The following is a 25413-nucleotide window of genomic DNA, read 5'->3' on the forward strand; positions in this document are numbered from 1 at the left end:
AACACAATGCAGCCCAGAATTTATGTTGCTAAGTGAGAAATTTGGTAAGTGAGTTTTGTCCCATTTTATTACTTTTCTTGCCATGTTTGTTAAGTGAATCACTGCAGTTGTTAAGTTAGTAACATGGTTAAGGTAAAGGTAAAGGTTCCCCTCGCACATATGTGCTAGTTGTTCCCAACTCTAGGGCACGATGCTCATTTCCGTTTCAAAGCCAGCGCTGTCTCTGGAGTCATGTGGCTGGCATGACTAAATGGCAAAGGCGCATAGGATGCTGTTACCTTCCCACCAAAGGTGGTTCCTATTTTTTCTACTTGCATTTTTACATGCTTTCGAACTGCTAGGTTGGTAGAAGCTGGGACAAATAACGGGAGCTCACTCCATTACACAGCCCTAGGGATTTAAACCATCAAACTTCCCACCTTTCTGATCGACAAGCTCAGCGTCTTAGCCACTGAGCCATTGCGTCCCCTAGTTACATAGTTACTTATATTAAATGAATCTGGCTTCCCCATTGATTTTGTTCGTCAGAAGGTCACAAAAGGGATCACATGACACCAGGACACTACAACTGTCATAAATACGAACCAGTTGTCAAGCATCAGAATGTAAATCATGTGACCATGGAGATGTTGCAATGATAAGTGTGAAAAACCGTCATAAGTCACTTTTTTCGGCAGCGTTGTAACTTTGAACAGTCACTAAATGAACTGCTGTAAATCGAGGACTACCAATAGTTCCTTAAAGTAGAAACTGAATTTCAAAATGGGCTAAAAGATTTTCTTTTTAAGTTATTAATGCAGATTGATTTCTATCATTCTTTCTGATTGCCTTATACCCTCCTTTCCCTTTCTTTGCTCCTCAACTCTGCTGTGCAACATACACATCCCAAAAATGAATTTGAACTCAAGAAATAGTTGAACATCTGGATTTTGGAAATTATAATCCCAATGTATCTGGAGGATATCAAGTTGGGAAGAGGCTGATTTAACAAGCTTTTCTCAGTGGAAAAAAAATATTTTGTTAGCTTTCGTGGAATCATCAGTTTGATTCCATTATGTACACACTCTGTGTTGTTGTTTTTACACAGCCTTATCTTTCCAAATCCTCTAAAACATTTTAAACACTACTGCCAAATTAGGAAACTCTTGGGTCTATTCGAGTTTGTTCTTTAGGACGGGGATGGGGGAGGGGGTTAGTAACATTGTTTCAAAATGGGTGCTTAATTACACAGTAAATTAGCCAAGAAAAATTTTTGTGCAACATCGTGCTGAGTCAACATATGGTTTGGAATAAACAACAGCCTCATTAGTTTGGCATGATGGTTTCCGTCATGGAAGTCACTAATAAAACTAGTCTGCAACTGAAACATTGCAGCCTGCATTAGAAGAGTCTGTGCCAATCTCTAAAAGGGTTTTTTTTTTGTCAGCTATTCAAGGAAATACGGTTTCCAGCAAATACCATGAGTTGTGCTTCTGACCAAAAGAATGCTGTGCTGATTTGCTCGATTGGGTAACTGTAGCTTCTGCCCATCAGAAGATTAGAGATAGGTCAGTGCTTTTTTGAGCAAGAATGATATACTTGCAGGGATGAGCAATGCATCTCAGCTGGACCAAGGGCTTTATGGAGAAGATTCAGTTCTAGCTACTCAGTCCAAGAAAATGTATGCTTATCTTTAAAAGCACTCTGTGAAAAGGCAACACACTCCATCCAAAGATGTGCCCTTGATGTCTATTTTTATTTGTAACTGGCCACCATATTTCCAGAATCATTGGGCTTTCCAGCATACAAAACGAGATCTTGGATTATGTAATTCCCTGATCTGATCCCATAAAACCTTTTGGTAAAATAATACAATTCTATTGCAAAGTGGTTTAAATGATAGGCCTGAAACAGCAGCTCATTATTTTTTTCTGCCTTCTGAAACCCTGTCCCTGATGTTGGCTCAAGATATATGGCACCTTTAGGGCATGTTGCTTGACATCATCTGCCGTCTGTTGTGGCCAGCCAACGGCCAGCGGATCTGGCAGCAGATTCGGACAGTGAGAAGGTTGGGGAGGAACGTGGGCCAGTCCTGGAATCTGGAGAAGGCTCTGATGAGGGCTCTGTGTTGGAGGCAGAGATGGGGATAGGACTGTCTGACCGTTATCAGCTGCCTTTGGAGTCAGACGTCAGTGAGGCAAAAGAACAGCTGGAGCCTGTTCCCAGTGTGTGCATGCACAGAGCTGCCAGGAGAAGGGAACAGCTAAGGAACAAGGGGCGACTCAGGAGTAAAGGCACAGGTGGACAGTGAATGGCCCCTCCCATAGGGAATAAAGAAGAGCGAAAGGGGAGTGGAGTTTGCAGGAGACAATTAGTTCAATTCATCAGAGTGAAGATCTGTTCCTGACTTCTTGCCAAGTATTGTCTGCTACAGAGTGGCGTTTGGAAGATATCGGCCTGGCAGCTCTCCAAGCCTGATAAAGATCTTGTGAAAGACTGTTGGCTGGGACTTTGCTGGAGAGGAATTCACTTTAAACTAAATAAAAGGGGTTTTATTGGCTTCATGCTTTTGGAAAGCCTAGGTCAGAAGACCGTCAATTGAAGATTTACATGTTTAGAATGATTCTCAAAGAGGGTTACTGCAGGATCCTCTAAGCCGGGGTCCCCAATTCCCGGGCTATGGACGAATATAGGTCTGTGACTTGTTAGGAACTGGCCCACACAGCCGCAGATGCGCAGCAAGTGCGCGAGCAAATCATCTGCATTTACAGCTGTTCTTCAGCATTAGCATCACTGCTTCAGCACCACCTCAGATCATCTGGCATTAAATTCTAATAGGAGCGCAAACCCTACTGTAAACTGCACATGGGAAGGATCTAGATTGCACACTCCTCTTCCACCAACTCCAGTCCATGGAAAAATTGTCTTGCATGAAACCTGTCCCTCATGCCAAAAAAAGGTTGGGGGGCCGCTGCTCTAAGCTTTGGCAGCCTAGGCTAGTGCCTACTCAGCCTTAGCCTAAGTCCAACCTTGCATGTCTCAAGGCACAAATATTCAATTATTCAAATGATAGGTGTAGTGAGATTATATATGAGCACTCCTTTTGCAGACGAAACTCATCCTTTCCGTGATTGCATCAGAAAAATGAAGTCTTTTTGATCGCTTTATTAGGAATTGTCTAGGGCAGTGATGGTGAACTTTTTTGTTGTTGGGTGCCAAAAATGCGAGGGTGCGCATGATATTGCATGCGTGTGCCAGCACCCATAATGCAAAGTGCACCCACACATGCACATGTGCACATAAACACCTCCATGCCCCTCCCCCATGCACGCCGCACTGCTTGCCTTCAAGCTGAGCTTGGTATTTCCTCCAGGGGGCAGGGGAGGCTGTTTTTGCCCTTCCTGGGCTCCATGAAAGCCTCGGCGCATGGGGAGGGCGAAAACAGCCTCTCCTGGGTCCCCGGAGGCCTTCTGGAAGGCCAAAAATCAGTTTGAGCGCCGTGCACATGCGCGCTGGAGTTGACAGCTCATGTACTGGCAGATATGGCTCTACATGCCATCAGTTCGCCATCACAGGTCTAGGGCCTTACAAGTCCATTGTTGCAATTTATACCCTATTTCTCGGATCAACTCCCGTGGGATTCTTGTAAGTGGATATGAAAGGATTTCCAGCCATTCCATAATTCTGCAGACTTTTCACCAGGGGCGAAGTGCACTTGGTGTTTTCTTCAAAAGACCGTCCCATGTCTGGACCTTAAGAACTTCCTGTTCTTGTTCCTGGGCGGGACTTGCTGATGGAAGCAGCTTAACATAGCTGCTCCCGAGTTCCTGGTCGCGTTATCTGTTTAGATGATCGTCTATCAGACATCTGACAGGTACCTTATCCTTCAGGCAAGAAGGGAAGGAGAGAGGTCCAGCTGGGCAAAGTGCCCTTTTGATCTTTGCAGCTTTTATGTCTGCGAAGAGAGGTGGGCCAGCCAAAGGCAGAACTGTCTCCATGCGGGAAACTCCAGCTGCTTTTTGCAGCACGAAGTAAGAATCCTCCCACTTAGAACAACATTTGAACTATTTGATTTTAATACAAGCAGAGCTTGTATGCGAGAACTTCATTTGTTTATTTAAATCCTAGCTTCATTTTTACAAAATCTTCCTTCGTTAATTTGGCTATTTAAAAAAGCTTTTAAAATGGCGACGATGAATTCTCCGTAACAATGTTTACCTTCTTAATCTTCTTGTAAAGAACAGCTATAGAACCTCAAAGGAAGGGAGTGACTCATCACTTTGCCTCATAGCTGGCCAGCAGATTTTTACTAATTAGTTTCACTTTTACAAGACTCTCTTTTATCAATCTTGCTAATATATATTTCTAATACAGAGACGCTTAAAATGGCGATGAATATGCTGAGCTGTTTCATTACAATGCTTTTTTTCTGAAACCTTTTGCAAAGTCCTACGGAGTTAATAAAGGGGTGATTTAATACCTCTTTCCATAGCTGCATAGCGGGCCAGTAGAGTTTGATTAATTGCTTAAAGATAAAACTTGGAATGGCCTCAAAACTAAATCCTAACCTGAAACCCCCTCCAGCCCCCAGAAGCACATCGCCAATACTTGGTACAAAGTCGCAGCCTCCACCCTCTATGCCCCCTACTGGAGACTTTCTAACAAAAGAATTCTTCTTGGAAACTTTTAACAGCTTGACTATCAAAGTCGAAGATAAACTTAAAGATTTTAAAGAGGAGATAAAAGAGGAGATAAAAGAACTTAAGCAGGACTTGTATGATAAAATTGATGCCAGGGTTGCTAAAATTAAAGATGATATGCTGGGGCTTGTAACTGTGCTGACAGAACATGTTTCTGGAATTGAAGATAGTCTAGAGGATCTTAACGAAGCTAATACCAACTTGACATCGAAAACAGAGGTGGTGGAACAAAAAGTTGAAAATGCTGAAAAAGAAATTATTATGATACAGTACAGACAAATGGAGCTGGCATTAAGAGTAAGGGGGCTGCGTGAGGATAAACAGGAGAACCTGAAACAGATTCTTTCAGAAGCTTTGGATTCTCTGGTGGGAAGACCGGGGTCTAAGTTTGACTGGCAAATCGATAAAGTTTATTGTGTTAACTCTTGGGTGGCAAAGCAGAAACAGCTTCCTCGAGATATAGTTATATATTTCACTACAAGAGATCTAAGAAACACGATATTACAAGAGTCTTATAACACTAAGCTCCAAATTGGGGGTCAGGATTTGACTGTTTTGAAAGAGATACCACCTCAAATGCTAAGTGCCAGGAGAGACTATGCTTTTTTAGTGGAAGAACTCAGAAACCGTCAGATACAGTACAGATGGGACGCACCATTTGGTATTATACTTACATTTGACAGGCAAAGTTATCGTCTCAACTCCGTATGGAAGGCACGAGATTTTTATTACAATATTTTGAAGGCTGGACACCATGCACCATTTGGACCTGGAGAAAGACCACAAGAAGGACAAGACAGACAGCAAACCACACAACTACCAGATAAGATGGACCATATCTCCCCTCTAGAAGTGCAAGGTGTCATGAAACAAAGACCTAGTCGTATAGGTATAGGTATAAGTAGTTTAGTTATATGCCGCCCTTTTCCCTGGGGGGACTCAGGACTACTAGACGAATGGAAAAACAAGCTAAAAGGCAACAACCTCAACAATCACCGGCCATCGATCAAGGAGTTACAGTAACAAGTCCAGAAGCCATGGGAGGAGCTAGGCCAAAGGTTAAACAGGCTATGCAGGAGGCTCTAAAAAAGCTTCAGGTAACCAAAGATGACAACTAAGATTTTAACATGGAATGTCAATGGACTGAATTCTCCACAGAAGAGAAAGAAAATATTTCACTATCTTAAACAGTTTAAGAATGACATAATTTGTTTGCAAGAAACTCATATTAAATCAACCGATCAAAAATATCTGATCAACCCAAAACTTGGTCAACATTTTGTAACTTCTGCTATGGAAAAGAAAAATGGTATAGTTATATACCTAAGAAAAGATATGAAAGTTGAATTAATTGAAGCAGATCCCGATGGAAGATACATCGCGTTAGATTTAATCCTAGAAGGCAAAAAGACATTGCTTCTGGGAATTTATGCTCCTAATCAACAGCAAGATGGATTCTATAGAAATCTTCATGCTAAATTAGTACAGTGGGATTATAGGTCTTGTATACTACTGGGTGACTGGAATGGCGTTATAGATACCAAGAGAGACAAGAAGATTTCTCGTCCAAACATCAAGATGCGAGCAAAGCTACCTAAATCCTTTTTTGATATGATGGACGACTTTGAACTGAGAGATATCTGGCGAGAAAGAAATGCAGAGGAATATGATTTTACCTTTTTTTCTGATAGGCATCAATCCTTCTCTAGGATTGATTTCATATTAACCACTAATGATTTGCTTTCTAGGGTGAAGAAGACAAAGATTGCAGCTAGGGTTCTTTCGGATCATAACCCAGTCTGGATGGAATTGGGAGGGGTGGTACAGACAAGAAGGTCTTGGAGATTGAATGAAAACTTATTTAGATATGAAAAGTATATCAATGATTGTAAAAAAATTGCTAACTGAATACTTTGTTTTTAACATGAATAAGGGTACACCTATGGAATTTGTATGGGATGCAAGCAAAGCGTATATGAGAGGAGTATTGATAAATATAAATAAATCACATAGACATAAACAAGGGGCAAAACGAACAGAGTTGGAGGAGGAAATTAAGAGGAAAGAGCTGGAGTTAACAATGAATCCAGGTGACACAAAGGTCAAGGAAGCAATCACCATATTAAAATCCCAATTTGATATATTGATCTCTGACCAGGTAGCCACCAGTTTGCTATACGCCAAACATAATACTTTTTGTAATGCAAATAAACCTGGCAGGTGGTTAGCTTATCAGATTAGGAAAAAAAAGAAAACTCGAAATATATCTAAATTGACCTACAAAGGGAAGGAGGTATTTCAACAGGATGAGATTCAAAAGGCATTTCGGGAATTTTTTACAGAGTTGTACAAGGGGGATAATATTAATGGTTTAGATATAGACAAATACTTAGATAAAGAAAAAATACCCTTAGTTAAAGAAGAACACAGGCAAAAATTGAATCAACCAATAACCTCGGGGGAAATTTTACAGGTAATTAAACAGTTAAAGTCAGGGAAGGCACCAGGCACAGATGGCTTGACAGCGGCTTACTATAAAAACTTACAGTTGGAAATGGTAGAACCTCTTAGAGAATTATTTAATAAGATTCAAATGGAAGGTAAGGTACCTCCTTCATGGAAGACAGCCTTTATATCTTTGATACCCAAAGAAGATCAAGATACTACTCAACCAAAAAACTACAGACCTATTTCATTACTTAATGTAGACTACAAAATTTTTACTAAAATACTAGCAAATAGGTTAATGCTGGTTATTCTAACAATTGATACATGCTGATCAAACAGGTTTTATACAAGGGAGACAGATGAAAAGTAATGTTAGATTAATTATTAATGCATTAGAATACTTGGGAAAGAACAACCAAATCCCTGCTGCGTTCATATTTCTGGATGCTGAGAAAGCCTTTGATCGAGTTAATTGGCAATTTTTGCTGAAGATATTGCAAAAAATGCAGATAGGAGATAGTTTTTTACAAGCAATCAAAGCAATATATCAACAGCAAACAGCTCAAATTATAGTCAATGGAAGTTTAACAGAATCCTTTCAAATTGGAAAGGGTACAAGACAGGGCTGTCCTTTGTCCCCACTATTGTTGATTATAACTTTGGAAGTATTATTGAATAAAATACGGGGCTTGGAGGGCCTAAAAGGAATTAAGGTTAGGTAGCAAGAACACAGAGTGCGGGCTTTTGCGGATGATTTGGTCATAATATTGGAACAACCGCAGGAATCCAGTATGGTTTTAATGAATACGATTAATCAATATGGTCAAGTGTCTGGTTTTAAAATAAACTTAGGGAAAACGAAAATATTAGCCATAAATATGAATACTAAACAAAAGGAGGAGTTAGGAGGAATGTTAGGATGTGAGGTAGTCAAAAAGGTTAAATATCTTGGAGTTAATATTTCAATCTCAAATGGGAAATTATACAAGTATAATTATGAACCACTCTGGCATAGTATACAGATAGAGATGAAAAAATGGGAGAAGTTACACTTATCTTTGCTGGGAAGAATCGCAGCAGTGAAAATGAATATCTTACCAAAATTTTTATTTCTTTTCCAAATGTTACCTATACTTTAAAAAGATGCGAATCTTTTAGAATGGCAGAAGGGTATCAATAAATTTGCATGGGCAGGAAAGAAGCCGACAGTAAAGCTGAAAATAATGCAAGATATACGCGAGAGGGGAGGCTTGAAACTACCCAATTTAAAACTATATTATGATGCAGTGGTGTTGTCCGTAATTAGTGATTGGATCAATTTAACTAATGATAGGATACTGAACCTTGAGGGATATGATCTGGTATATGGTTGGCATGCTTACTTGTTATTTAACAAAAAACTGGACAAAAACTTCAAAAGTCATATTTTAAGAAATGCTTTACTGCGGGTTTGTAAAAAATATCAACATAAATTAAATGATAAGATACCTATGTGGGAAATTCCTAGACATGCAATTGAGAATATAAATATAGCACAAAAACAGGATAGAATTACTTATAGACAGCTTCTTATTTTGGAAGGAGGGGCACTACAATTAAAATCCTTAGAGGTATTAAAAGAGGAGAAGGCAGTTCAAACATGGTTCCAGTATGGGCAATTACAGGCCAGGTGGAAAATAGATCAAAAAATTGGTTTTGTCCAAATTGAGGACAACTTATTTAAACAAATAAGAGATCAAAGTTTAATGCATATAAAGAGGATATATAATGTATTAATACAGATAGATTCGGAAACAGAGTTAGTTAAAGATTGTATGGTAAAGTGGGCTCAAAAATATTGAAGAACCAATAATGTTGGATACATGGGGAAAAATTTGGGTAAGAAATGTGAAATTTACACAAGCTCAAAACCTGAGAGAAAATTTTTACAAGATGTTCTATAGATGGCATTTAGATCCTAAAAAGCTGGCTTCTATGTATCCGAATTTACAACCCAAATGTTGGAGATGTGGTTCTCTTGATGCTACCTATTTCCATATATGGTGGACTTGCCAAAAGGTTAAGGCATTTTGGATAAAAATATGGTGGATTATGCAAAATATCTTCAATAGAAGGATAAAGTTTACTCCTCAGTTATTTTTGCTAGGTATAAGTACTGACTTTACAGCGGTAGAGACTAACTTGATCCTGCACTTAATAAAGGCAGCAAGACTGTTGGTGGCGCAATACTAGAAGAAGGAAGACCTGCCTACAACTCAAGAATGGACATTGAAAGTTACAAATTTAGCCGAGATGGCTAAAATATCGGCATATCTTAAAGATCACTCAAATGAGAGATATAAACGAGACTGGAAAAAATGGATTGACTATATACAAAATAAATACGGGACCAAGAAATTCCAGTTAGCCTATGCTTAAGATCAGGAATGATTTAAATTGTTTAAAGTTAGCTTAGCAAGAAGAAGCTAAGATCAATGTAGAGATGTTATTAATTTCTTTATTTCTTTTTTCTCAATAGATTTTAGTCTGTGTTTGTTAAAAACCTATACCGTGTACGGGTTCTGGGAAGTCGGGGGGGAGGTAGGGGGTCGGGGGGTCGGGTGGGGGGAGGGAGGGATATATCTTAGGCTAGACACGATGTGTTAGATCTCAATGCAATGTGACTTCACATGTATACTGTTTTTCTTTAATTTTTCTTTAAAAATAGGAGAAGCCAAGTACATTAACATATGGTGGAAATACACCAAGGGGAGGAGGAGTAGGGAAGAAGAAAGATGGGTAGAGAGGGATGGGAGAAAGGGTGGGGGGGAAGGCGAAAAGGAAGGAGGGGAGCAGATCTGGAGAGAGGAGTGGTAGAGGACGGGGGGAAGTAGGGTAGAGGGAGATGATGGAGGGAAGATAGAAAGTTGGAGGGTGGTCGAAGAAAGAGGTGTATGGAGAATGGAAGAGGTATATTGGGCTTTTATTTTCTGGGGCAGTGTTGACAAGAGGAATTGATGCAATTATTTTTAATACTGTATGGTGTATACATGTAGAAGAGCCAAGGTGGCGCAGTGGTTAAATGCAGCACTGCAAGCTACTTCAGCTGACTGCAGTTCTGCAGTTCGGCTGTTCAAATCTCACCGGCTCAGGATTGACTCAGCCTTCCATCCTTCCGAGGTGGGTAAAATGAGGACCCGGATTGTTGTTGGGGGCAATATGCTGACTCTGTAAACCGCTTAGAGAGGGCTGAAAGCCCTATGAAGCGGTATATAAGTCTAACTGCTATTGCTATTGCTACTGCTATTACATGTGAGTCTATGAAAATGAAAATAAAATATACTAAATAAAAAAAAGAACTTCCTGTTCTTTTCTTGGAGACATGCTGTATCATTCTGCTCGCTGGGCTCAAGATCCCCACCCTCCTCCTCTGTAATTCAACCCTGCCCGTCTCATTTCTTGGCATCTCAGAACATGAACTAAACCCAGCTCCAAATTACAACTAGTAAATTTAGAAGTCAGTGATATCACTGCCAAGGAGAATGAATGATACTCTTTTCATTCACTAACCCTACTGGATCGGCTCTTCACCAAGCTATTTGTTTACACAGGATGTTGATGCTCCAGCTAAAGTCACAAAAATTCAAAGTCCTCTATGACTGAAGCACAGAAATATCCCTCTGCACCTGGTCAATACATACCATGTACTCCCCTTGCAGTCAAAGTCAATATACGAGGCCTGAAATGAGCTTATATGTGCAGCATTTCAACAGTAGCTGTTAAGTTTTAGCCACCCGTAGAACTGTCATTCATAATAAGTTGTGAATCAGTGTGCAACTGCAGTTGCTACCCATTCATGCTTTCTGTGATGGTGGATTATATATATGCATGTTTATAGGCGGAGTGTCCCAGAAGTAATATGGCAGTCAAAATTTTGCAATACTGATATCGGTGATATTTATTTGGTGACTGCTTCTGGGATACCAGGTATACATCTACATAAAAATGAGTGGGGCTGAATTTTTAGGCAAAAAGATCTGATATATCTTCCCATGACCTTTCCTTTGGGGACAAATCCCCATAGTATTCAAACCAAATATAAAGTCAGCTGTAAGAAAAATCATTTAGAACAGAGGTCAGCAATTCATAGCTCCAAAGGACTGCACTCTGGAAATCTGATACTAACCAACCAGATTGCAGAAACACAGTTCTTCATATTAAAAAAAATATATGTTTGCTTGTTTGTTTAACCAGTTCATATGCTGTCTAGTTCCTTAATGGCTATGAGAAATGCTACAAAAACAATAATAAAACACTAAAATAAGAACTGTAAAGCCAACCCTCCCTGAATTCTAAACAAACATATTAAATTGTTATTGGCCTTGTAGGAAGTTAAAACCCACCCCTCTCCTAGAAAAATGAAACATCCTAGGAAATATTAAAAAGGCAGAATGTTATATTTCCCTGGATGTGAAAAGGGAGAAACATGTTTTGAAAGACAAAGTAGCTCCCTTCAGCTTCCTGCCCGATCCCCACTTTTGTCAATGGGCCATTAAAGCCTGAGCTAGTCTACTCTAAGTAACATTAGGATTAGCCTTCTGCAGAAGGCACCTGGGAAAATTACATCAACCATCAAGGCAACCAAACCTGGACTCAAAGCCCAGCCTACGGAGTTGCCCCTGCATGGAGTCTGACAACCAATCAGAATACAAGATCAAGATGAAAGACCAGAGAGGGCATAAAATCAGGAACTTTCAGCATCTTGCTCTCTTTTCTTCTTCACCCAACATCTGGAACAATCTGATCCCCTTTTCTGTTGAGGAACTCAAGCCATGTGATCCTGTCCACCATTAAACCATCTTTCCAAGCAGCTCCCATATTTCCAGTGTCTTTTTCCCCACTTGGAACTAAACCCAGAAGGACATTTCTTCCAACAGCCTGACTAAATAAATATATTTTGAGTCCATTTCTGAACCTTGAGAGGGAGGGGGCTTGCTTCAAATCTGGTGATAATTTATTAGTTCATGATAGGTTTGCAACGCAGAAATGGGATTATATTTTGCTTTTCATAAATGTCACCTTTGAGAAAGAACCATGACAGACAACATGCCATTCAAAATAAGTCTCCAATATCAATGTAAAATAAAGTTTATTTCTACATTTCATGAAACAAAAGTTATAAAATTAGAAACAGGTTTATACATTGCATAGATTGATTTCTAGAATTAACCCTCGATACGGCATTTTTCCAATGGTAGGCAAAGCTATGGAAAAAAGAAAACTTGCACCTCCCCATCAAGTCCCAGTTAATGAAATACAAAAAGCCCTAATTATTCTAGAGTTTGGCTTTGGGAAATGCTGATATGTCTTTTTGTATAAATGTGTTTATCCCAGCTGCCTGAAAAGTTGTGCTCTTCATGCTTGTGAGATCCTTTGCATACGTATTTAAACAAAATGGCAGATGATAATGATCATTTCTATGAGTAATTATTTCTGATTTATCACTTGCTGTTTGATTTGCATAATATCTGGTTATACAAAACTAACAAATATTGATTGTTGCGGCTTAGGTTCACCACAAAACTTGTCAATTGACTCTTTCCGGATTCCACTTGGATTCCCCCATCCAATATTTAAATCCAAGCATAAACTTTAAATTTCTTGTTTTGGGGTGTGCTTTGGTTAACTGCACTGATATCTTAATTCAGAAACTTGATACATTATCAGTAAAACAGCAATAATCTAGTCTATGAAATGAAACTGCACCTACCACTACGAGTTCAACTGACACAGATGGGAACATAACATGAGATATATTCAAATATTCAAACCCAAAAGAGAGAAAACTCTAAAAGGGCAACAGAAGGCAACTTAAACTCCCCTTGAGACAGTATTTAATCTGGTGGACATGTGACAAAGCAAAGAAATATTGGAGTAGGGTTCACCTCTTAATACAGAAGATTGTTAAAGTGAATATAAAGATAAAACCAGAGGCTTTTCTTTTGGGTTTAATGGAAGAAGATTTTTTGGGGGAAAGTGGTACTTTGATGTTATATACTTTTGTTGATGGCAGCAAGATTACTTTATGCACAAAAATGGAAGGACACTTTGATTCCCACAATGGATGAATGGCTGCAAAAGTTGGTGGAATTAGCAGAGATGGCCAAATTGACTGCTCTGATTAAAGAAAAGAGCATAATGAATTTTGTTTCTACATGGAAACGGCTTTTGGACTTTGTGCTTGAGGCGGGGAAAAATTAAGCTTTGATTTTGGCTTTTGCCAATTAGATAGGTTTGTTGTTATAGAAATGGCTAATCTATGTTATTATATAAAAGTAAAAAGTTGAGGTTTGATGCTATTATCTTATTCTACTGCACCAAAAGGAGTCAGAAGTCAACATCTTTTCTTTCTTTCTTTCTTTCTTTCTTTCTTTCTTTCTTTCTTTCTTTCTTTCTTTCTTTCTTCCCTTTTCCTACACTTTTCCCTTCCCGTCTCCCTCATTTTCCCATTATTTTCTTTTGTATTTTTATATTTTACATTATATTTTCATAAACCAATAAAAATTTCTGGAACCGAGACAGTGTTTAATTAAAATAATAGCTCCTAATCTATCTGTACAATAATATTCACCACTGAAAGATATAAAACAAGATTTGTCCTTGTTTATTTCCTCTTACCTATTTGTAAGAAAAGATTTCAGCAGACTTTCTGAACCTGGAGCTCTGCAGATATACTGGACCAGTTTCCTGAGACGCCTCCCAGCTATAGCTGTGGTATTCATCCAATTCCATTAGAACAGCCTTCCCTGCATCTGCACTAAGAAATCATTCAGTGATGGCACCCACTATTTCCATGGTACAGTAGTGGTCTCAAATACAATCCCTCATGTCATCAATTAAACAATCTAAGAGAGAACAGGAAAGACCACTGTCCAAAGCCCCTTACAGTCGGAATAGGATTCACAGCTAGATCAAACAATGTTCTGATTCAGGTAAAACAACTACAGTATTTACAGAGAAACAGCTGTGTAAAATCAACAGTGATATTCTCAAAATTGTTTGGAATTGGGTTTTCAGAAATAGTCTGAAGCCTGACACACCTGAAGCTTGTCTGTTCTTTCAGCTCATTTGGTACTTGAGGTTCTGCTATTAAGTTAGATGACTGTTATTTTGTTTTTTGTATCCGTTTGGATGTCTTTTCTAGCCACATTGGATTCCGAGGCACAGCAAAAAGTTTTATTTGAGAGTTTTAAAACGAAAAATGATATTTAGATGATGAGGTTTTTTTTAAAAAAAGTTGCAACGATGTCTCTTTTGGACCCTGCTTCACTTTCCGATGGGAAACATTGCCTGAATCATAATGACAAAGACAGATGATGTGGTAAGTGCAAGTTCTTTCTTTTTCCAAACATAACCATTCAAGAAAGAAGAAAGGACATGCTGCCTTCAAGAATTGTCTTTCCCAACCCAATTCCCCATCCCCAACCCCATGTATAGGGCTACAGTAGTCTGTCTGGGAATTATCAGATTTGTTATCCAATACACCTAAAGGGTTCCGTTTGAGAGTCCCTTCCTTCGGAGAACAGTTCACACCTGTTCAGCAGCCATTGCCCTTTCGTACATTCGCTCCAGAATACGGTGGATGCCTGCAAAGCTTGGCCTATCAGAAGGCAACTTGCTCCAACAAAGACGCATCAGGTTGTACAGCTCCAAAGGGCAATTATCAGGGCACGACAGGATATTTCCATCCCTTACATAATAAATGACTTCCTCGTGAGCCATCCCATAATAGGGTTGCATGCCAAAGGCAAAAATTTCCCACAGGACCACCCCGTAGGCCCAGACATCAGACTCCGTGGTATAGCGGTTGTAGAAGATAGATTCAGGGGGCATCCAACGTATGGGGATGGCATCGTTTTCGTTGGCCTTGTAATAGTCTGCTGAGTACATATTTCTGGAGAGGCCAAAGTCAGCAATTTTAACCACCAAATTTTCTCCGACCAAACAGTTTCTGGTGGCCAGATCCCGGTGCACAAACTTGCGTTCTGAAAGATAGGCCATTCCAGCTGCTACTTGTTTGGCGATGCAGAGCTGGTCAGTGCAAGAAAGAGTGAGCACATTAGGGCTGGAGGGCCTCATCTTTGGCTCCAGGTTGTTGTTGTTTGGGTTACAAAGGTTACGTGGTGATTGGTTGCGCAGGTATTCATTCAGGTCTCCAAATGCCATATATTCGAAAAGCAGGCACATGGGCTTTCCAATAGCACATACCCCTGAAACCAAGGGACTCTATTAGATAAACAAGATTGCTTTGCATTGATTCATAAGCAAGAGGGATTTCATATGCCAGGAAACAGAAGAAAACAGTAACCTGTTGGTTCTCTTCATAGTTTATGTCTCATTATACAGGTAGACTCAACTTAGAACAATTTATTTAGTGACTATTCAAAGTTACCACAGTACTGAAAAAAGTGGCTGATGACCATTTTGTTCACACTTACGACCATTGCAGCATTCCCATGGTCAAAATGATCAAAATTCAGATGTTTGGCAACTGACTCATATTTATGACGGTGGCAATGTCCCAGGGTCATGTGTAACCTTTTATAACTTTCTGTCAAGCAAAGTCAATGGGGGAGCAAGATTCACTTAGCAACTGTGCTACTAACTTCACAACTGCAGTGATTCACTTAACAGCTGTGGCAGGAAAGGTTGTACAATGGGGCAAAACTCACTTAATAAACATCTCACTTAGCAACAGAAATTTCAGTCTCAATTATGGTCATAAGTCAAGGATTACCTGTACATTGTTTCCTCTCACAGTTGAATACATATTATGCTACCCCACATTGTTGGCTTACCAGAAGTGATGAGCATTGTAGCTTTAACCCACTGGGAAATTGCCAGATTGGGCTACCAAAAGGGAAGCTTGCTTTTTTCTGCTATGAAATCACTGCCATGGGATGGGCAGCCATATAAATTCTTAGAATTAAATATAAATAAATAAAATTAAATCGGCAAAGAGAAGAATTATCCTAAAGAAAAGCATATGTTTCCAAGGATCATTATTTCTAGGGCAGAAATAACCATTTGATGGTAAAACAGGAAGAGAAAGAAGAGGGAGAGAGAGAAGGCGACATAAAGAAAATACCAAATAATTTCATCTGCAAAACAAATGGCCAGGACTACATTTCCTCTTTGCGAGTAGCAAAGATGCTTTCCTCTCTCTGGAAAAGAATTTTAATGTGACCCGTCAAAACCACGGAGGACAAAATTGCGCTCGATGAAAGCGCGCATGTGACGTCATCACAGCGCGACGAAAAAAATAAAAAATTGAAATAAAATTAAAATTAAAGCAAGCCGATTCACATAAAGGTAAGGGTTAGGTTTAGGGTTAGGGTTAGGGTTAGGTTAAGGGTTAGGGTTAGGTTTAGAGCGTTAGGGTTACGTTTAGCGTTAGGTTAAGGGTTAGCGTTAGGTTTAGCGTTACGTTAACGGTTAGGTTTAGGGTTAGATTTAGGGTTAGGCTAAGGGTTAGGTTTAGGGTTAGGTTTAGGGTTCGGTTTGGGGGGGTTAGGGTAAGGTTTTTGCTTTATTTTTACATTTTTCGATCACAGCGTGATGTTTTGGTCGTGCTGTGATGACGTCAAATGCGCGCTTTCGTCGAGCGCGATTTTGTCCTCCGCGGTTTTGTGGTGGAACCGAATTTTAAAAGCATTTTCTTTTGTATTACCCAAAATGAATTTTTCTCAACAGCACTAGCAACAGGTTCCACTTTTTAAACAGTAACAATGGATTCAATCACAACTGAATGATTTAATTAGCTTTGGGCGAAAGAGAATATGTAAATGATAAAACAAAGAATCACCTAAGCATATACAAAGTACTCTTTTTTCATCCAGTGATCATTCAAATTCATAGTCATTTGTGAATTAAATGAGAGCACTGGACATCACTTATGAACTTTGCTCATCGTATAATCAGAACATGCAATCCTCTGTTAGTACTACTAAATTGGGAAAAATGGAAACTGAGAAATGCATAAACATTTATCATACTTTTGCAACACTTTTCTAATCAGCATCCAGTAGCTGGCTTTAAATTTTTGCTAGTGCCTTCAACTATCTTTTAAAGAAAAAGCAAGTGTTTCTTAGTGTGAAAACATCTGGATCTGACTCAGGGGTGGGTTTCTCGCCCCGTTCCAACCGGTTCGGTTGGAACGAGGCTGGCGGCATCCTCGCGCACGCGTGCGGCATCCTCGTGCACGCGTGCGGCATCCTCGCGCACGCGTGTGGCGCGCGCATGTGGCGTGCGCGTGTGGCACGCACATGCGTACTAGCGTCTGTGCGATGCTCCAGCTGCTCCTGGAGGATCGCGCAGGCGCTGTATGCGTCCTGCGCATGCGTGGAAGTGCAGAATTCATCAAAACCGGGTAAGGAGCGGGCGGGGGGGGGGGGCTTCGCCGTTCCCGGAAGTTACTTACTTCCGGGTTCGGCGACCAACCGGTTCGCAGGGACCGCTGCGAACCGGTTGAAACCCACCCCTGATCTGACTCCAAGAAAAGTGTCCACATGAAAGTTTGGGTCAAAGGATGCTCAGTAGTCCCATAACCCATTGGCCTTTCCTAATATATCCAATATGGTGTTAATAAACACACACACACATTTCTCCAGCAGAGAGTCTATTTCCTGTTTTCCTTTTCCTTTTTGCTGCTGAAATATAGACAATCCTTTCAGCCAGAGGAAGACACAACAAAAACCTTCAGGTGTTATTTCTAGGGAAAACTGGTTCTGATTCTGATTGCAACACTCAATAACCTTTGGTGGGAAATGACAGAGAAGGGCCAGAATGAGACTATCAAATGATGCACTGTATTATGGAAAGAAAGGGAAGGGAAGTGTTGGGCCTTTGGAAATATTAGGTTGAGGTCAAGAAGACTCTCAAAACTTGCAAGTAATTTTGCACAGGATGCTAAAGAGCCAGATGTATCTAAAGCTTTGCCAGATCAAACCTCAGGTTCTGGTACTGCCAACTCCTTCATCAGTAAGTCATCTTTGATGGTCGTCTATATAATTAAGCCAATCCTCTAAAGACACATTTTAAAACTGACATCTACCATGTGAAGGAGAAAACAGAGAGGACTGGCTTTGGTACCTAAAAGTTTGACAATGTTTGGATTGTCAAATTCAGCCATGAGAGCTGCCTCTCTTTGAAAATCAGCCTGCATGTCTGCTGAGGCTTCTTCTTTGAGCATCTTCACTGCAACCATTGTGAAGGGTTCATAAGGAAGCAGTCCAGGAGCCCTAAGGGAAGATGCAGAAAGAAAAGTTACAGGTCGGGTGGAGTCCCTTATGGAACGCAACTCCCAAAATTTCCAGACATCAGTTGTTAGACTGTCATGATTAACTGAGACAGGAGAATTAAAGGAGGATGAGTTATAGAATGATACAAGAGATTACTATAGCCACCTCATGTCTGCCTTACTTCAAACTACAATCTATACTTTACTTCAGCATTGTATGGAAAACATTTTCTTCTCATCAGTTATGATGGGAAGACATCCCATCCCACTGTTATTACCATGACAGAACATAGGATATGATAGACCATAGCAAGAAATCACAGCATATCACTACCAGTATATCATCCCTATAGAGGAAGACTAACTTAGATAATAGGCCTCATGGCAGGAAACAATATCTGCTTCATAAAGTATGGTTATTTATTTGCATCCTTCCTGAAGTTCAAAAAGCTGATAAGGGGGGAAAAGAATATGCAAAGCAATTGGTAATTAGGACCACACTTCAAACAGAATACGATTAAAGCTGATGAAGGGAATTTCTACTTCTAACTATCTCACGTTAATAGATACATCTGGTCTGGCCATGAGGCAGAGATCCTAGTCATGTAATAACTCTCTGTACTTATATGTAGTAAGGAACAGTAAGTGCATACAGACAACCTGCTCAGCTGTTGGCTTAAATGTCAAGCTATTTTACTATTCTGGAGCCATTCAATGGTTCTAGTCTCCAAAACATATTTCTAGCTTTTATGATAGCTGTTCTGGCCATACGGCAGTCAGACAGGTGCAGCTGAATGCAACAAATGTCACATCATTGTCAAATGCCGGCAAAAGGCAAAAGGCCAGTCTGAAATCAAATCACCCAGAGTGGCAAAGCAACTGCAAGCCAGGCCTGGGTAACTTTGCAACCAAGAGCATCAAATGCTTTGCAAATATTTAAGCTCAATGAAATGTCTTCAAGAAACTGTTGGGTTCTGATGATGAGCCACAGGAATCTCTTTTAATGTACCTGCAACATATTTTGTCCTGTGAGAAAGAGACCAGGAAAATGGCATGACTTCCTTGAGCTGTTGGAGCAATGGAAATTCAGCTGTGTTCTAATTTGGATGGGGGTACCTTAATTGATTTCTAGAGCTAAAACGTAAGATCTGGAATTTTGCAGAAACAAAACTAAAATTCTGCAATTTGAAAGAATTATTTACAAGCCCTTACTGCTACAGCTTCTTTCAGAGCATGACTTCACTACTTTTAAAAATTACTTTATTATTTTATATATTATATTCTTTAGCATCATATATTAGGTTTTTCTATTTCTGTTTTCTGTCACTAAAAACAGGTGACAGGGAAGCCATTTCTGTAGCAGTTGAATTACAAGATTAGTAGTTTAAATAAACTACTACTACAATAAACTGCCTTATGACAGGATTATGTCTAAAACATTGTTTCTCAATATTAGCAACTTTTAAGATGTGTGGACTTCAACTCCCAGAATTCTCCAGCCAGCCAAGCTTGAGGGATGGAGGACTATAAATTAGATCTTGGGTAGTTGAGTGCAATCTACAGATTTAGGGTTATGCACTCCTGATTTAGATTAATTTTACTCAGAATAACAGAGTTTGAAGAAATCTTGGAGATCTTCTAGTCCAATCCACTGCTCAAGCAGGAAACCTTATACCATTTCTTCTTAAAAACCTCCAGTGTTGGAGTACCTATAACCACTGAATGCAAGTCATTCCACTGATCGTTCTAACGGTCAGGAAATTTCTCCTTAGTTCTAGATTGCTTCTCTCCTTGATTAGTTTCCATCCATTGCTTCTTGTCCTACCCTCAGGTGCTTTGGAGAATAGGTTAACCTCCTCTTCTTTGTGGCAGCCCCTGAGATATTGGAACACTGCTATCATGTCATCCCAATCCTTCTTTTCATTAAACTAGGCATACCTAATTCCTGCAACTGTTCTTCATGGCGATATAAAATCACCACATTAAGTGATAATATATTCTCTAGTGATAATATATTCCTCCAGTAGTCATGTATTTAGTGTTTGAGGAGCCAATAGACCAAGCTGCTCTTGGTAAGATCATAACTAAATGCATCTAAGTCAGAATTCCCCCTTAAGCAAAATGGTACCACAGCAGCGAAGGCCTTAGTATGCCTAGAATAAGTGGAAAAGCTCTCTAACTGGAAAGAAGTTTATGAGGATATAACTACAGTAATATTGATTCATGTAGTCTTTCTGTGACATACAATTAATATAAATAGGTCCCCATTTTCAGGCTCTGCAGGAGTTTAAACAGAAAGAACTCAGTGACAGCTGCCAAATCATGACTGTTTAACAGTTCATTTACCTTGCTTGAAAGACACGACCAAAGGCACCTTCCCCAATATCTCTCACATATTCAATATTATTTCGTGGATATTCCAAACTGAATAATTTGGGATTCAAAAGTAGAGGCATGCGTTGGTACATAGGGTTGGGGTGCAGCCTGTCCAACAAGAGCTCCGAAGGAAGAGTTGTCAGAGCTGGGGGTGCAAATTCTCTGAAATGAATGAGGGAGAAAGAATCTGTGGCTTCATTGGAACAAGCCTTGCAAACAAACCAACAACTTTTTGTGACTTAAAAATTCTAGTGTCCATTCAGCCAGGATATATGGAATATGGAAAAATAGAGGAATGTTATAAATATGATATATAAAAATAAAATTTAATTTAGAATGTTAGTCCATGCTGTATGCTAAATAAATAAATAGAGGAATGTTATCATTTTGATAAAAGACAAATTAAACTAGGTGGTTATTTATTTCCCAGTCATTTAAGGTAGCGGCCCACAACCTTTTTGGTACCAGGGACTAGTTCCGTGGAGAGGGATTTTTCTGCAGACTGGAGGGGGGTGGTTTCACATGGATGGGACTTCGCTGCCCCATTTTTGGCATGCTGCAGCCCAATGCCAGTTCATGGACCAGGGATTATGGAACCCTGATTTAAGGTATGCAATCCTGCTTCTAGTAATACTCTTAGGAGCATCTATATTGGGAGCTACATCAGCGGTGGACCACTGGTGGTCCATGAGAAAATTTGGGTGGTCTACAGAAAAATTATTTGTAGTTTTTATATTGCACTAAATCAGGGCTGCTCAAACTACGGTCCCTGGGCAAGATATATGTAATGAACATTTGCATTGCTTCAGAGAATCTCCCCCTTCAGTGTCTTTTTGTGTGGGTCGGAGGGGGCCAGAAATTCCAACTTGGGCTCTGCTTCAGCCTCCTGGTGCAGGGCTTAGGGCGAAGGCTGGAGGGAAGTGCCACTGGTGACAAAGAGTTGGAGGGCCTCGTTCTAGTGGGACTGCATCATAGTCTGAAACTGGCTGACCGTCTCAGCCTGCTGAGCCTCCAGGTGCTGGTACCTGGCCTTGCACTCCCACAGGTCTGCTTGGAAAGCCTCTGCTCGTAGTCCTCAGTGAGGTGCTTCTGTTGAGCCTCCTTCTTGGTCAGATCCAATTTGAGCTGAGCCAGCTTTTTGCCAACTCTTTTTCATGGTGGCTGCTTAGCTCCAACAACTGTTTCCTGTTGGGGCCCTAAGGAGCCTGGGCGGGGAGGCAAGGATTGGCTGGCAGGGAAGGGGTGAGTAGAGGCCAGCGAGGTGCCCCTCAACATGAGTGCCATCAAACTGGCCATGCCCACCCGGTCTTTAGACAGACCATTTTAGTGGTCCGCGGGATTTAAAATTATGAATTTAGTGACCCCTGAGGTCCGAAAGGTTGGCAACCCCTGATCTATATCCATATACTTCGCACTAAAGATAACGCTTACAAAAGGCTAAATCTGCCTATAAAGAAAAAGCTCCCTTCCATAAACTGATTCTTCCAGTTTTATAGTCTAACTGCTATTGCTATAAGATTTTGGGCCATATAACCCCCGTTTATGGCCATGTAAGGGTAATGAAAAAACAACAGCAGAGGATTATAACAGAAGAGTTAATAAAAGAAGATCTGCAAGAAATACCATTTGCCTGAAAGCAAAAACTGGTGGTACTACAAAACAGACAAAGTAATAAAAAGTGAAGAAGCTAAATTATGCTGGGATTTTAGAATTGAGATACACAAACACTTGTCACATAGCATTCCAGACTTAACAACTGTCCATAAGAAAGACCAAAAAAAAAAAGTCTGGAGAGTGGATATGGCAGTATGTGGCAGAAGAGAAGAGAAAGAACTGGGGAAAAGCACAAAATACATAGCTCTGCACATAGAAATAGGTAGAATGACAAGAGAGAGACAATCTGGCACAAAGTCAACCAGCTGACTTTCACACCTAAGGGAATATTGGAACTTGCTGTCCTTCGGTTTCTGGTACAGCACTTTAATCACAACACTAAACTGGCTCTTCAATTCAGCAAAGTTTATGTCATTCTTCATTTTGATGAATCTGATTGTGCCCACTAACAGTTACCTTAATGTCTATGGAGATTCTCAGTCATCCAGGTCATGGTTGTCCCAAAGATGCTTTTTTTCAAGAGGCAGTTTGACTTTCTTGTAAGGAAGAAAGCACTTTTGAGATAACACTTACCTTGTTTTGCTTTTCCATTGCTTGCGTCTCCGACAACAAATAAGGATTGTAATAATGAGAATGATGACCATTGCAAAGCTGGAGATGATGGAGATGACGACAGTCATGGAGTAGGTAGGAGAGAGGGGGGGGAAGAAAGGGAAATGTGGAGATGCTGTACTCAATCTTGTTGTTCCTAGTGCCAAAGAATCTAAAATAGAAACAAACAAGACTTCAATTTTAGAGGCACCGTTGCTTATACTATTATCATATGGCCATGGAAATTAGTATGGAAGTAGCCTGGATAAGCAGAAGCACTGCCCAGTGAGTTGAAGGGAATAGGGATTGGGCTCCTTCTTTTTAGTGTACAAAAATAGTTGAGGAGAAAATCAAAGCACTCTTAGTCCTCAAATGGCAAAATTAAAGACTGTTTTGTAAGTGATCATGGACAGAAATATTTAATGAGGTGGAATAATGCATTTGAAAGAGCCACTGTTCAAAATTCATTGGCCCAAACAAAGCACCTCCTCCTGTAACATTAAAGCAGACACCTTCTCTGGAAAGCCAGACTGCAGCTGTTTTAAAAGCCCAGACAACCTTTCATTGAGGTTGCCAGCAAACAGCTCTACATCTTCCTGCATGAACTGACAGCTGGGGACAGTCTTCACAGTAATTTAATTTAATTTAATTTTTAATTTTAATTTTTTTTAAATTTAATTTAATTTTATTTTATTGAGGATTTATATGCCGCCCTTTTCCCTGAGGGGACTCAGGGCGGCTTACAACAATGAGGGGAAGGGAGTGCAAGACAAGACTTAAAAAGAAAAAGAATCGTGAATAAAAGAAAATTATCCATAAAAACACAACATTCACTCAACATTCGGGCGGGGTGAGAGTAATCCTATCCCCAGGCCTGACGGGATAGCCAGATCTTGAGGGCTGTGCGGAAGGCCTGGACTGTGGTGAGGGTACGGATCTCCACGGGGAGGTTGTTCCATAGTGTCGGAGCTGCAACTGAGAAGGCTCTCCTCCGCGTAGTCGCCAGTCGGCACTGACTGGCGGATGGAATTCGGAGGAGGCCTACTCTGTGCGATCTGATGGGACGCAGGGAGGTAATTGGCAGGAGGCGGTCTCTCAAATAGTCAGATCCACTACCATGGAGCGCTTTATAGGTGGTAAGTAAGACCTTGAAGTGCACCCGACGATCAACAGGTAGCCAGCGCAGCTCACGGAGGATTGGTGTTATATGGGCGAACCGTGGTGCGCCCATGATCACTCGCGCGGCCGCGTTCTGAACTAGCTGAAGTCGCCGGATGCTTTTCAAGGGCAGCCCCATGTAGAGCACATTGCAGTATTCCAGCCTAGAGATCACAAGGGCTCGAGTGACTGTTGTGAGAGCCTCCCGGTTCAGGTAGGGCCGCAACTGGCGCACCAGGCGAACCTGGGCAAATGCCCCCCTGGTCACAGCCGACAAGTGGTGGTCAAAACTCAGCTGTGGATCCAGGAGGACTCCCAAGTTGCGGACCCTGTCTGAGGGGTATAAATTTTGCCCCCCCAGCCTGATTGATGGAACGTTAGCCGAATTTTTGGGAGGAAAACACAACAGCCACTCGGTCTTTTCCGGGTTGAGCACCAGTTTGTTAGCTCTCATCCAGTCTTTAACAGCCTCAAGGCCCCGGTTCATCACGTCCACCGCTTCATTGAGTTGACACGGGGCGGACAGATACAACTGCGTATCGTCCGCATATTGGTGGTACTTAATCCCGTGCCTCCGAATGATCTCGCCCAGCGGTTTCATGTATATGTTAAATAGCAGGGGGGACAGAACCGAGCCCTGCGGCACCCCATAGGTTAGGGGCCTCGGGGACGATCTCTCCCTCCCCACCAACACCGACTGCGACCTGTCCGAGAGGTAGGAGGAGAACCACTGTAAAACAGTGCCGCCCACCCCCACCTCCCGCAGTCGTCGCAGAAGGATACCATGGTCGATGGTATCGAAAGCCGCTGAGAGGTCGAGGAGAACCAGGATGGACACGTAGCCTCCATCTCTGGCTCTCCAGAGATCATCGGTCAATGCGACCAAAGCGGTTTCAGTGCTGTAACTGGGCCTGAAGCCAGACTGGAAGGGGTCAAGATAGTTAGCTTCCTCCAAGGTACGCTGAAGCTGTAAGGCCACCACCTTCTCAACAACCTTCCCCACAAAGGGGAGGTTGGAGACTGGACGATAGTTGTTAAGAACTGCTGGATCCAAGGACGGTTTCTTCAGGAGGGGCCTCACCACCGCCGCCTTAAGCGCGGTGGGGAGGTGTCCCTCCCGAAGAGAGGCGGTAACAACCGCCTGGATCCAGCCTCGTGTCACCTCTCTGCTGTTGGCAGTCAGCCAAGAGGGACACGGGTCCAGTACACAGGTGGAGGAACTCACAGCTCGCATAGCCTTGTCCACATCCCCAGAGGCAACATCCTGAA

General features: G+C 41.0%; 1 protein-coding gene across 1 annotated transcript in view; it reads right to left on the minus strand.

The window, feature by feature from the left end:
- Window positions 1-13555: 13555 nt before the first annotated feature.
- The window catches only part of MUSK (muscle associated receptor tyrosine kinase), a 58052-nt gene continuing 46194 nt past the window's right edge, over window positions 13556-25413 (minus strand). Inside the window, exons 14-17 of the mRNA XM_087716153.1 lie at window positions 22969-23158; window positions 20752-20943; window positions 18258-18406; window positions 13556-15376 (exon numbers count right to left, since the gene is read on the minus strand). Coding sequence (XP_087572279.1) covers window positions 14694-15376; window positions 18258-18406; window positions 20752-20943; window positions 22969-23158 — 1214 coding nt within the window. The 3' untranslated portion in view covers window positions 13556-14693. The remainder of the gene's footprint in view (window positions 15377-18257; window positions 18407-20751; window positions 20944-22968; window positions 23159-25413) is intronic.

The sequence above is a fragment of the Thamnophis sirtalis genome, unplaced genomic scaffold, assembly GCF_051295495.1.
Source record: "Thamnophis sirtalis isolate CommonGarterSnake01/CBP01778 unplaced genomic scaffold, rThaSir2_p1.2 scaffold_5, whole genome shotgun sequence".
Taxonomy (NCBI): domain Eukaryota; kingdom Metazoa; phylum Chordata; class Lepidosauria; order Squamata; family Natricidae; genus Thamnophis; species Thamnophis sirtalis.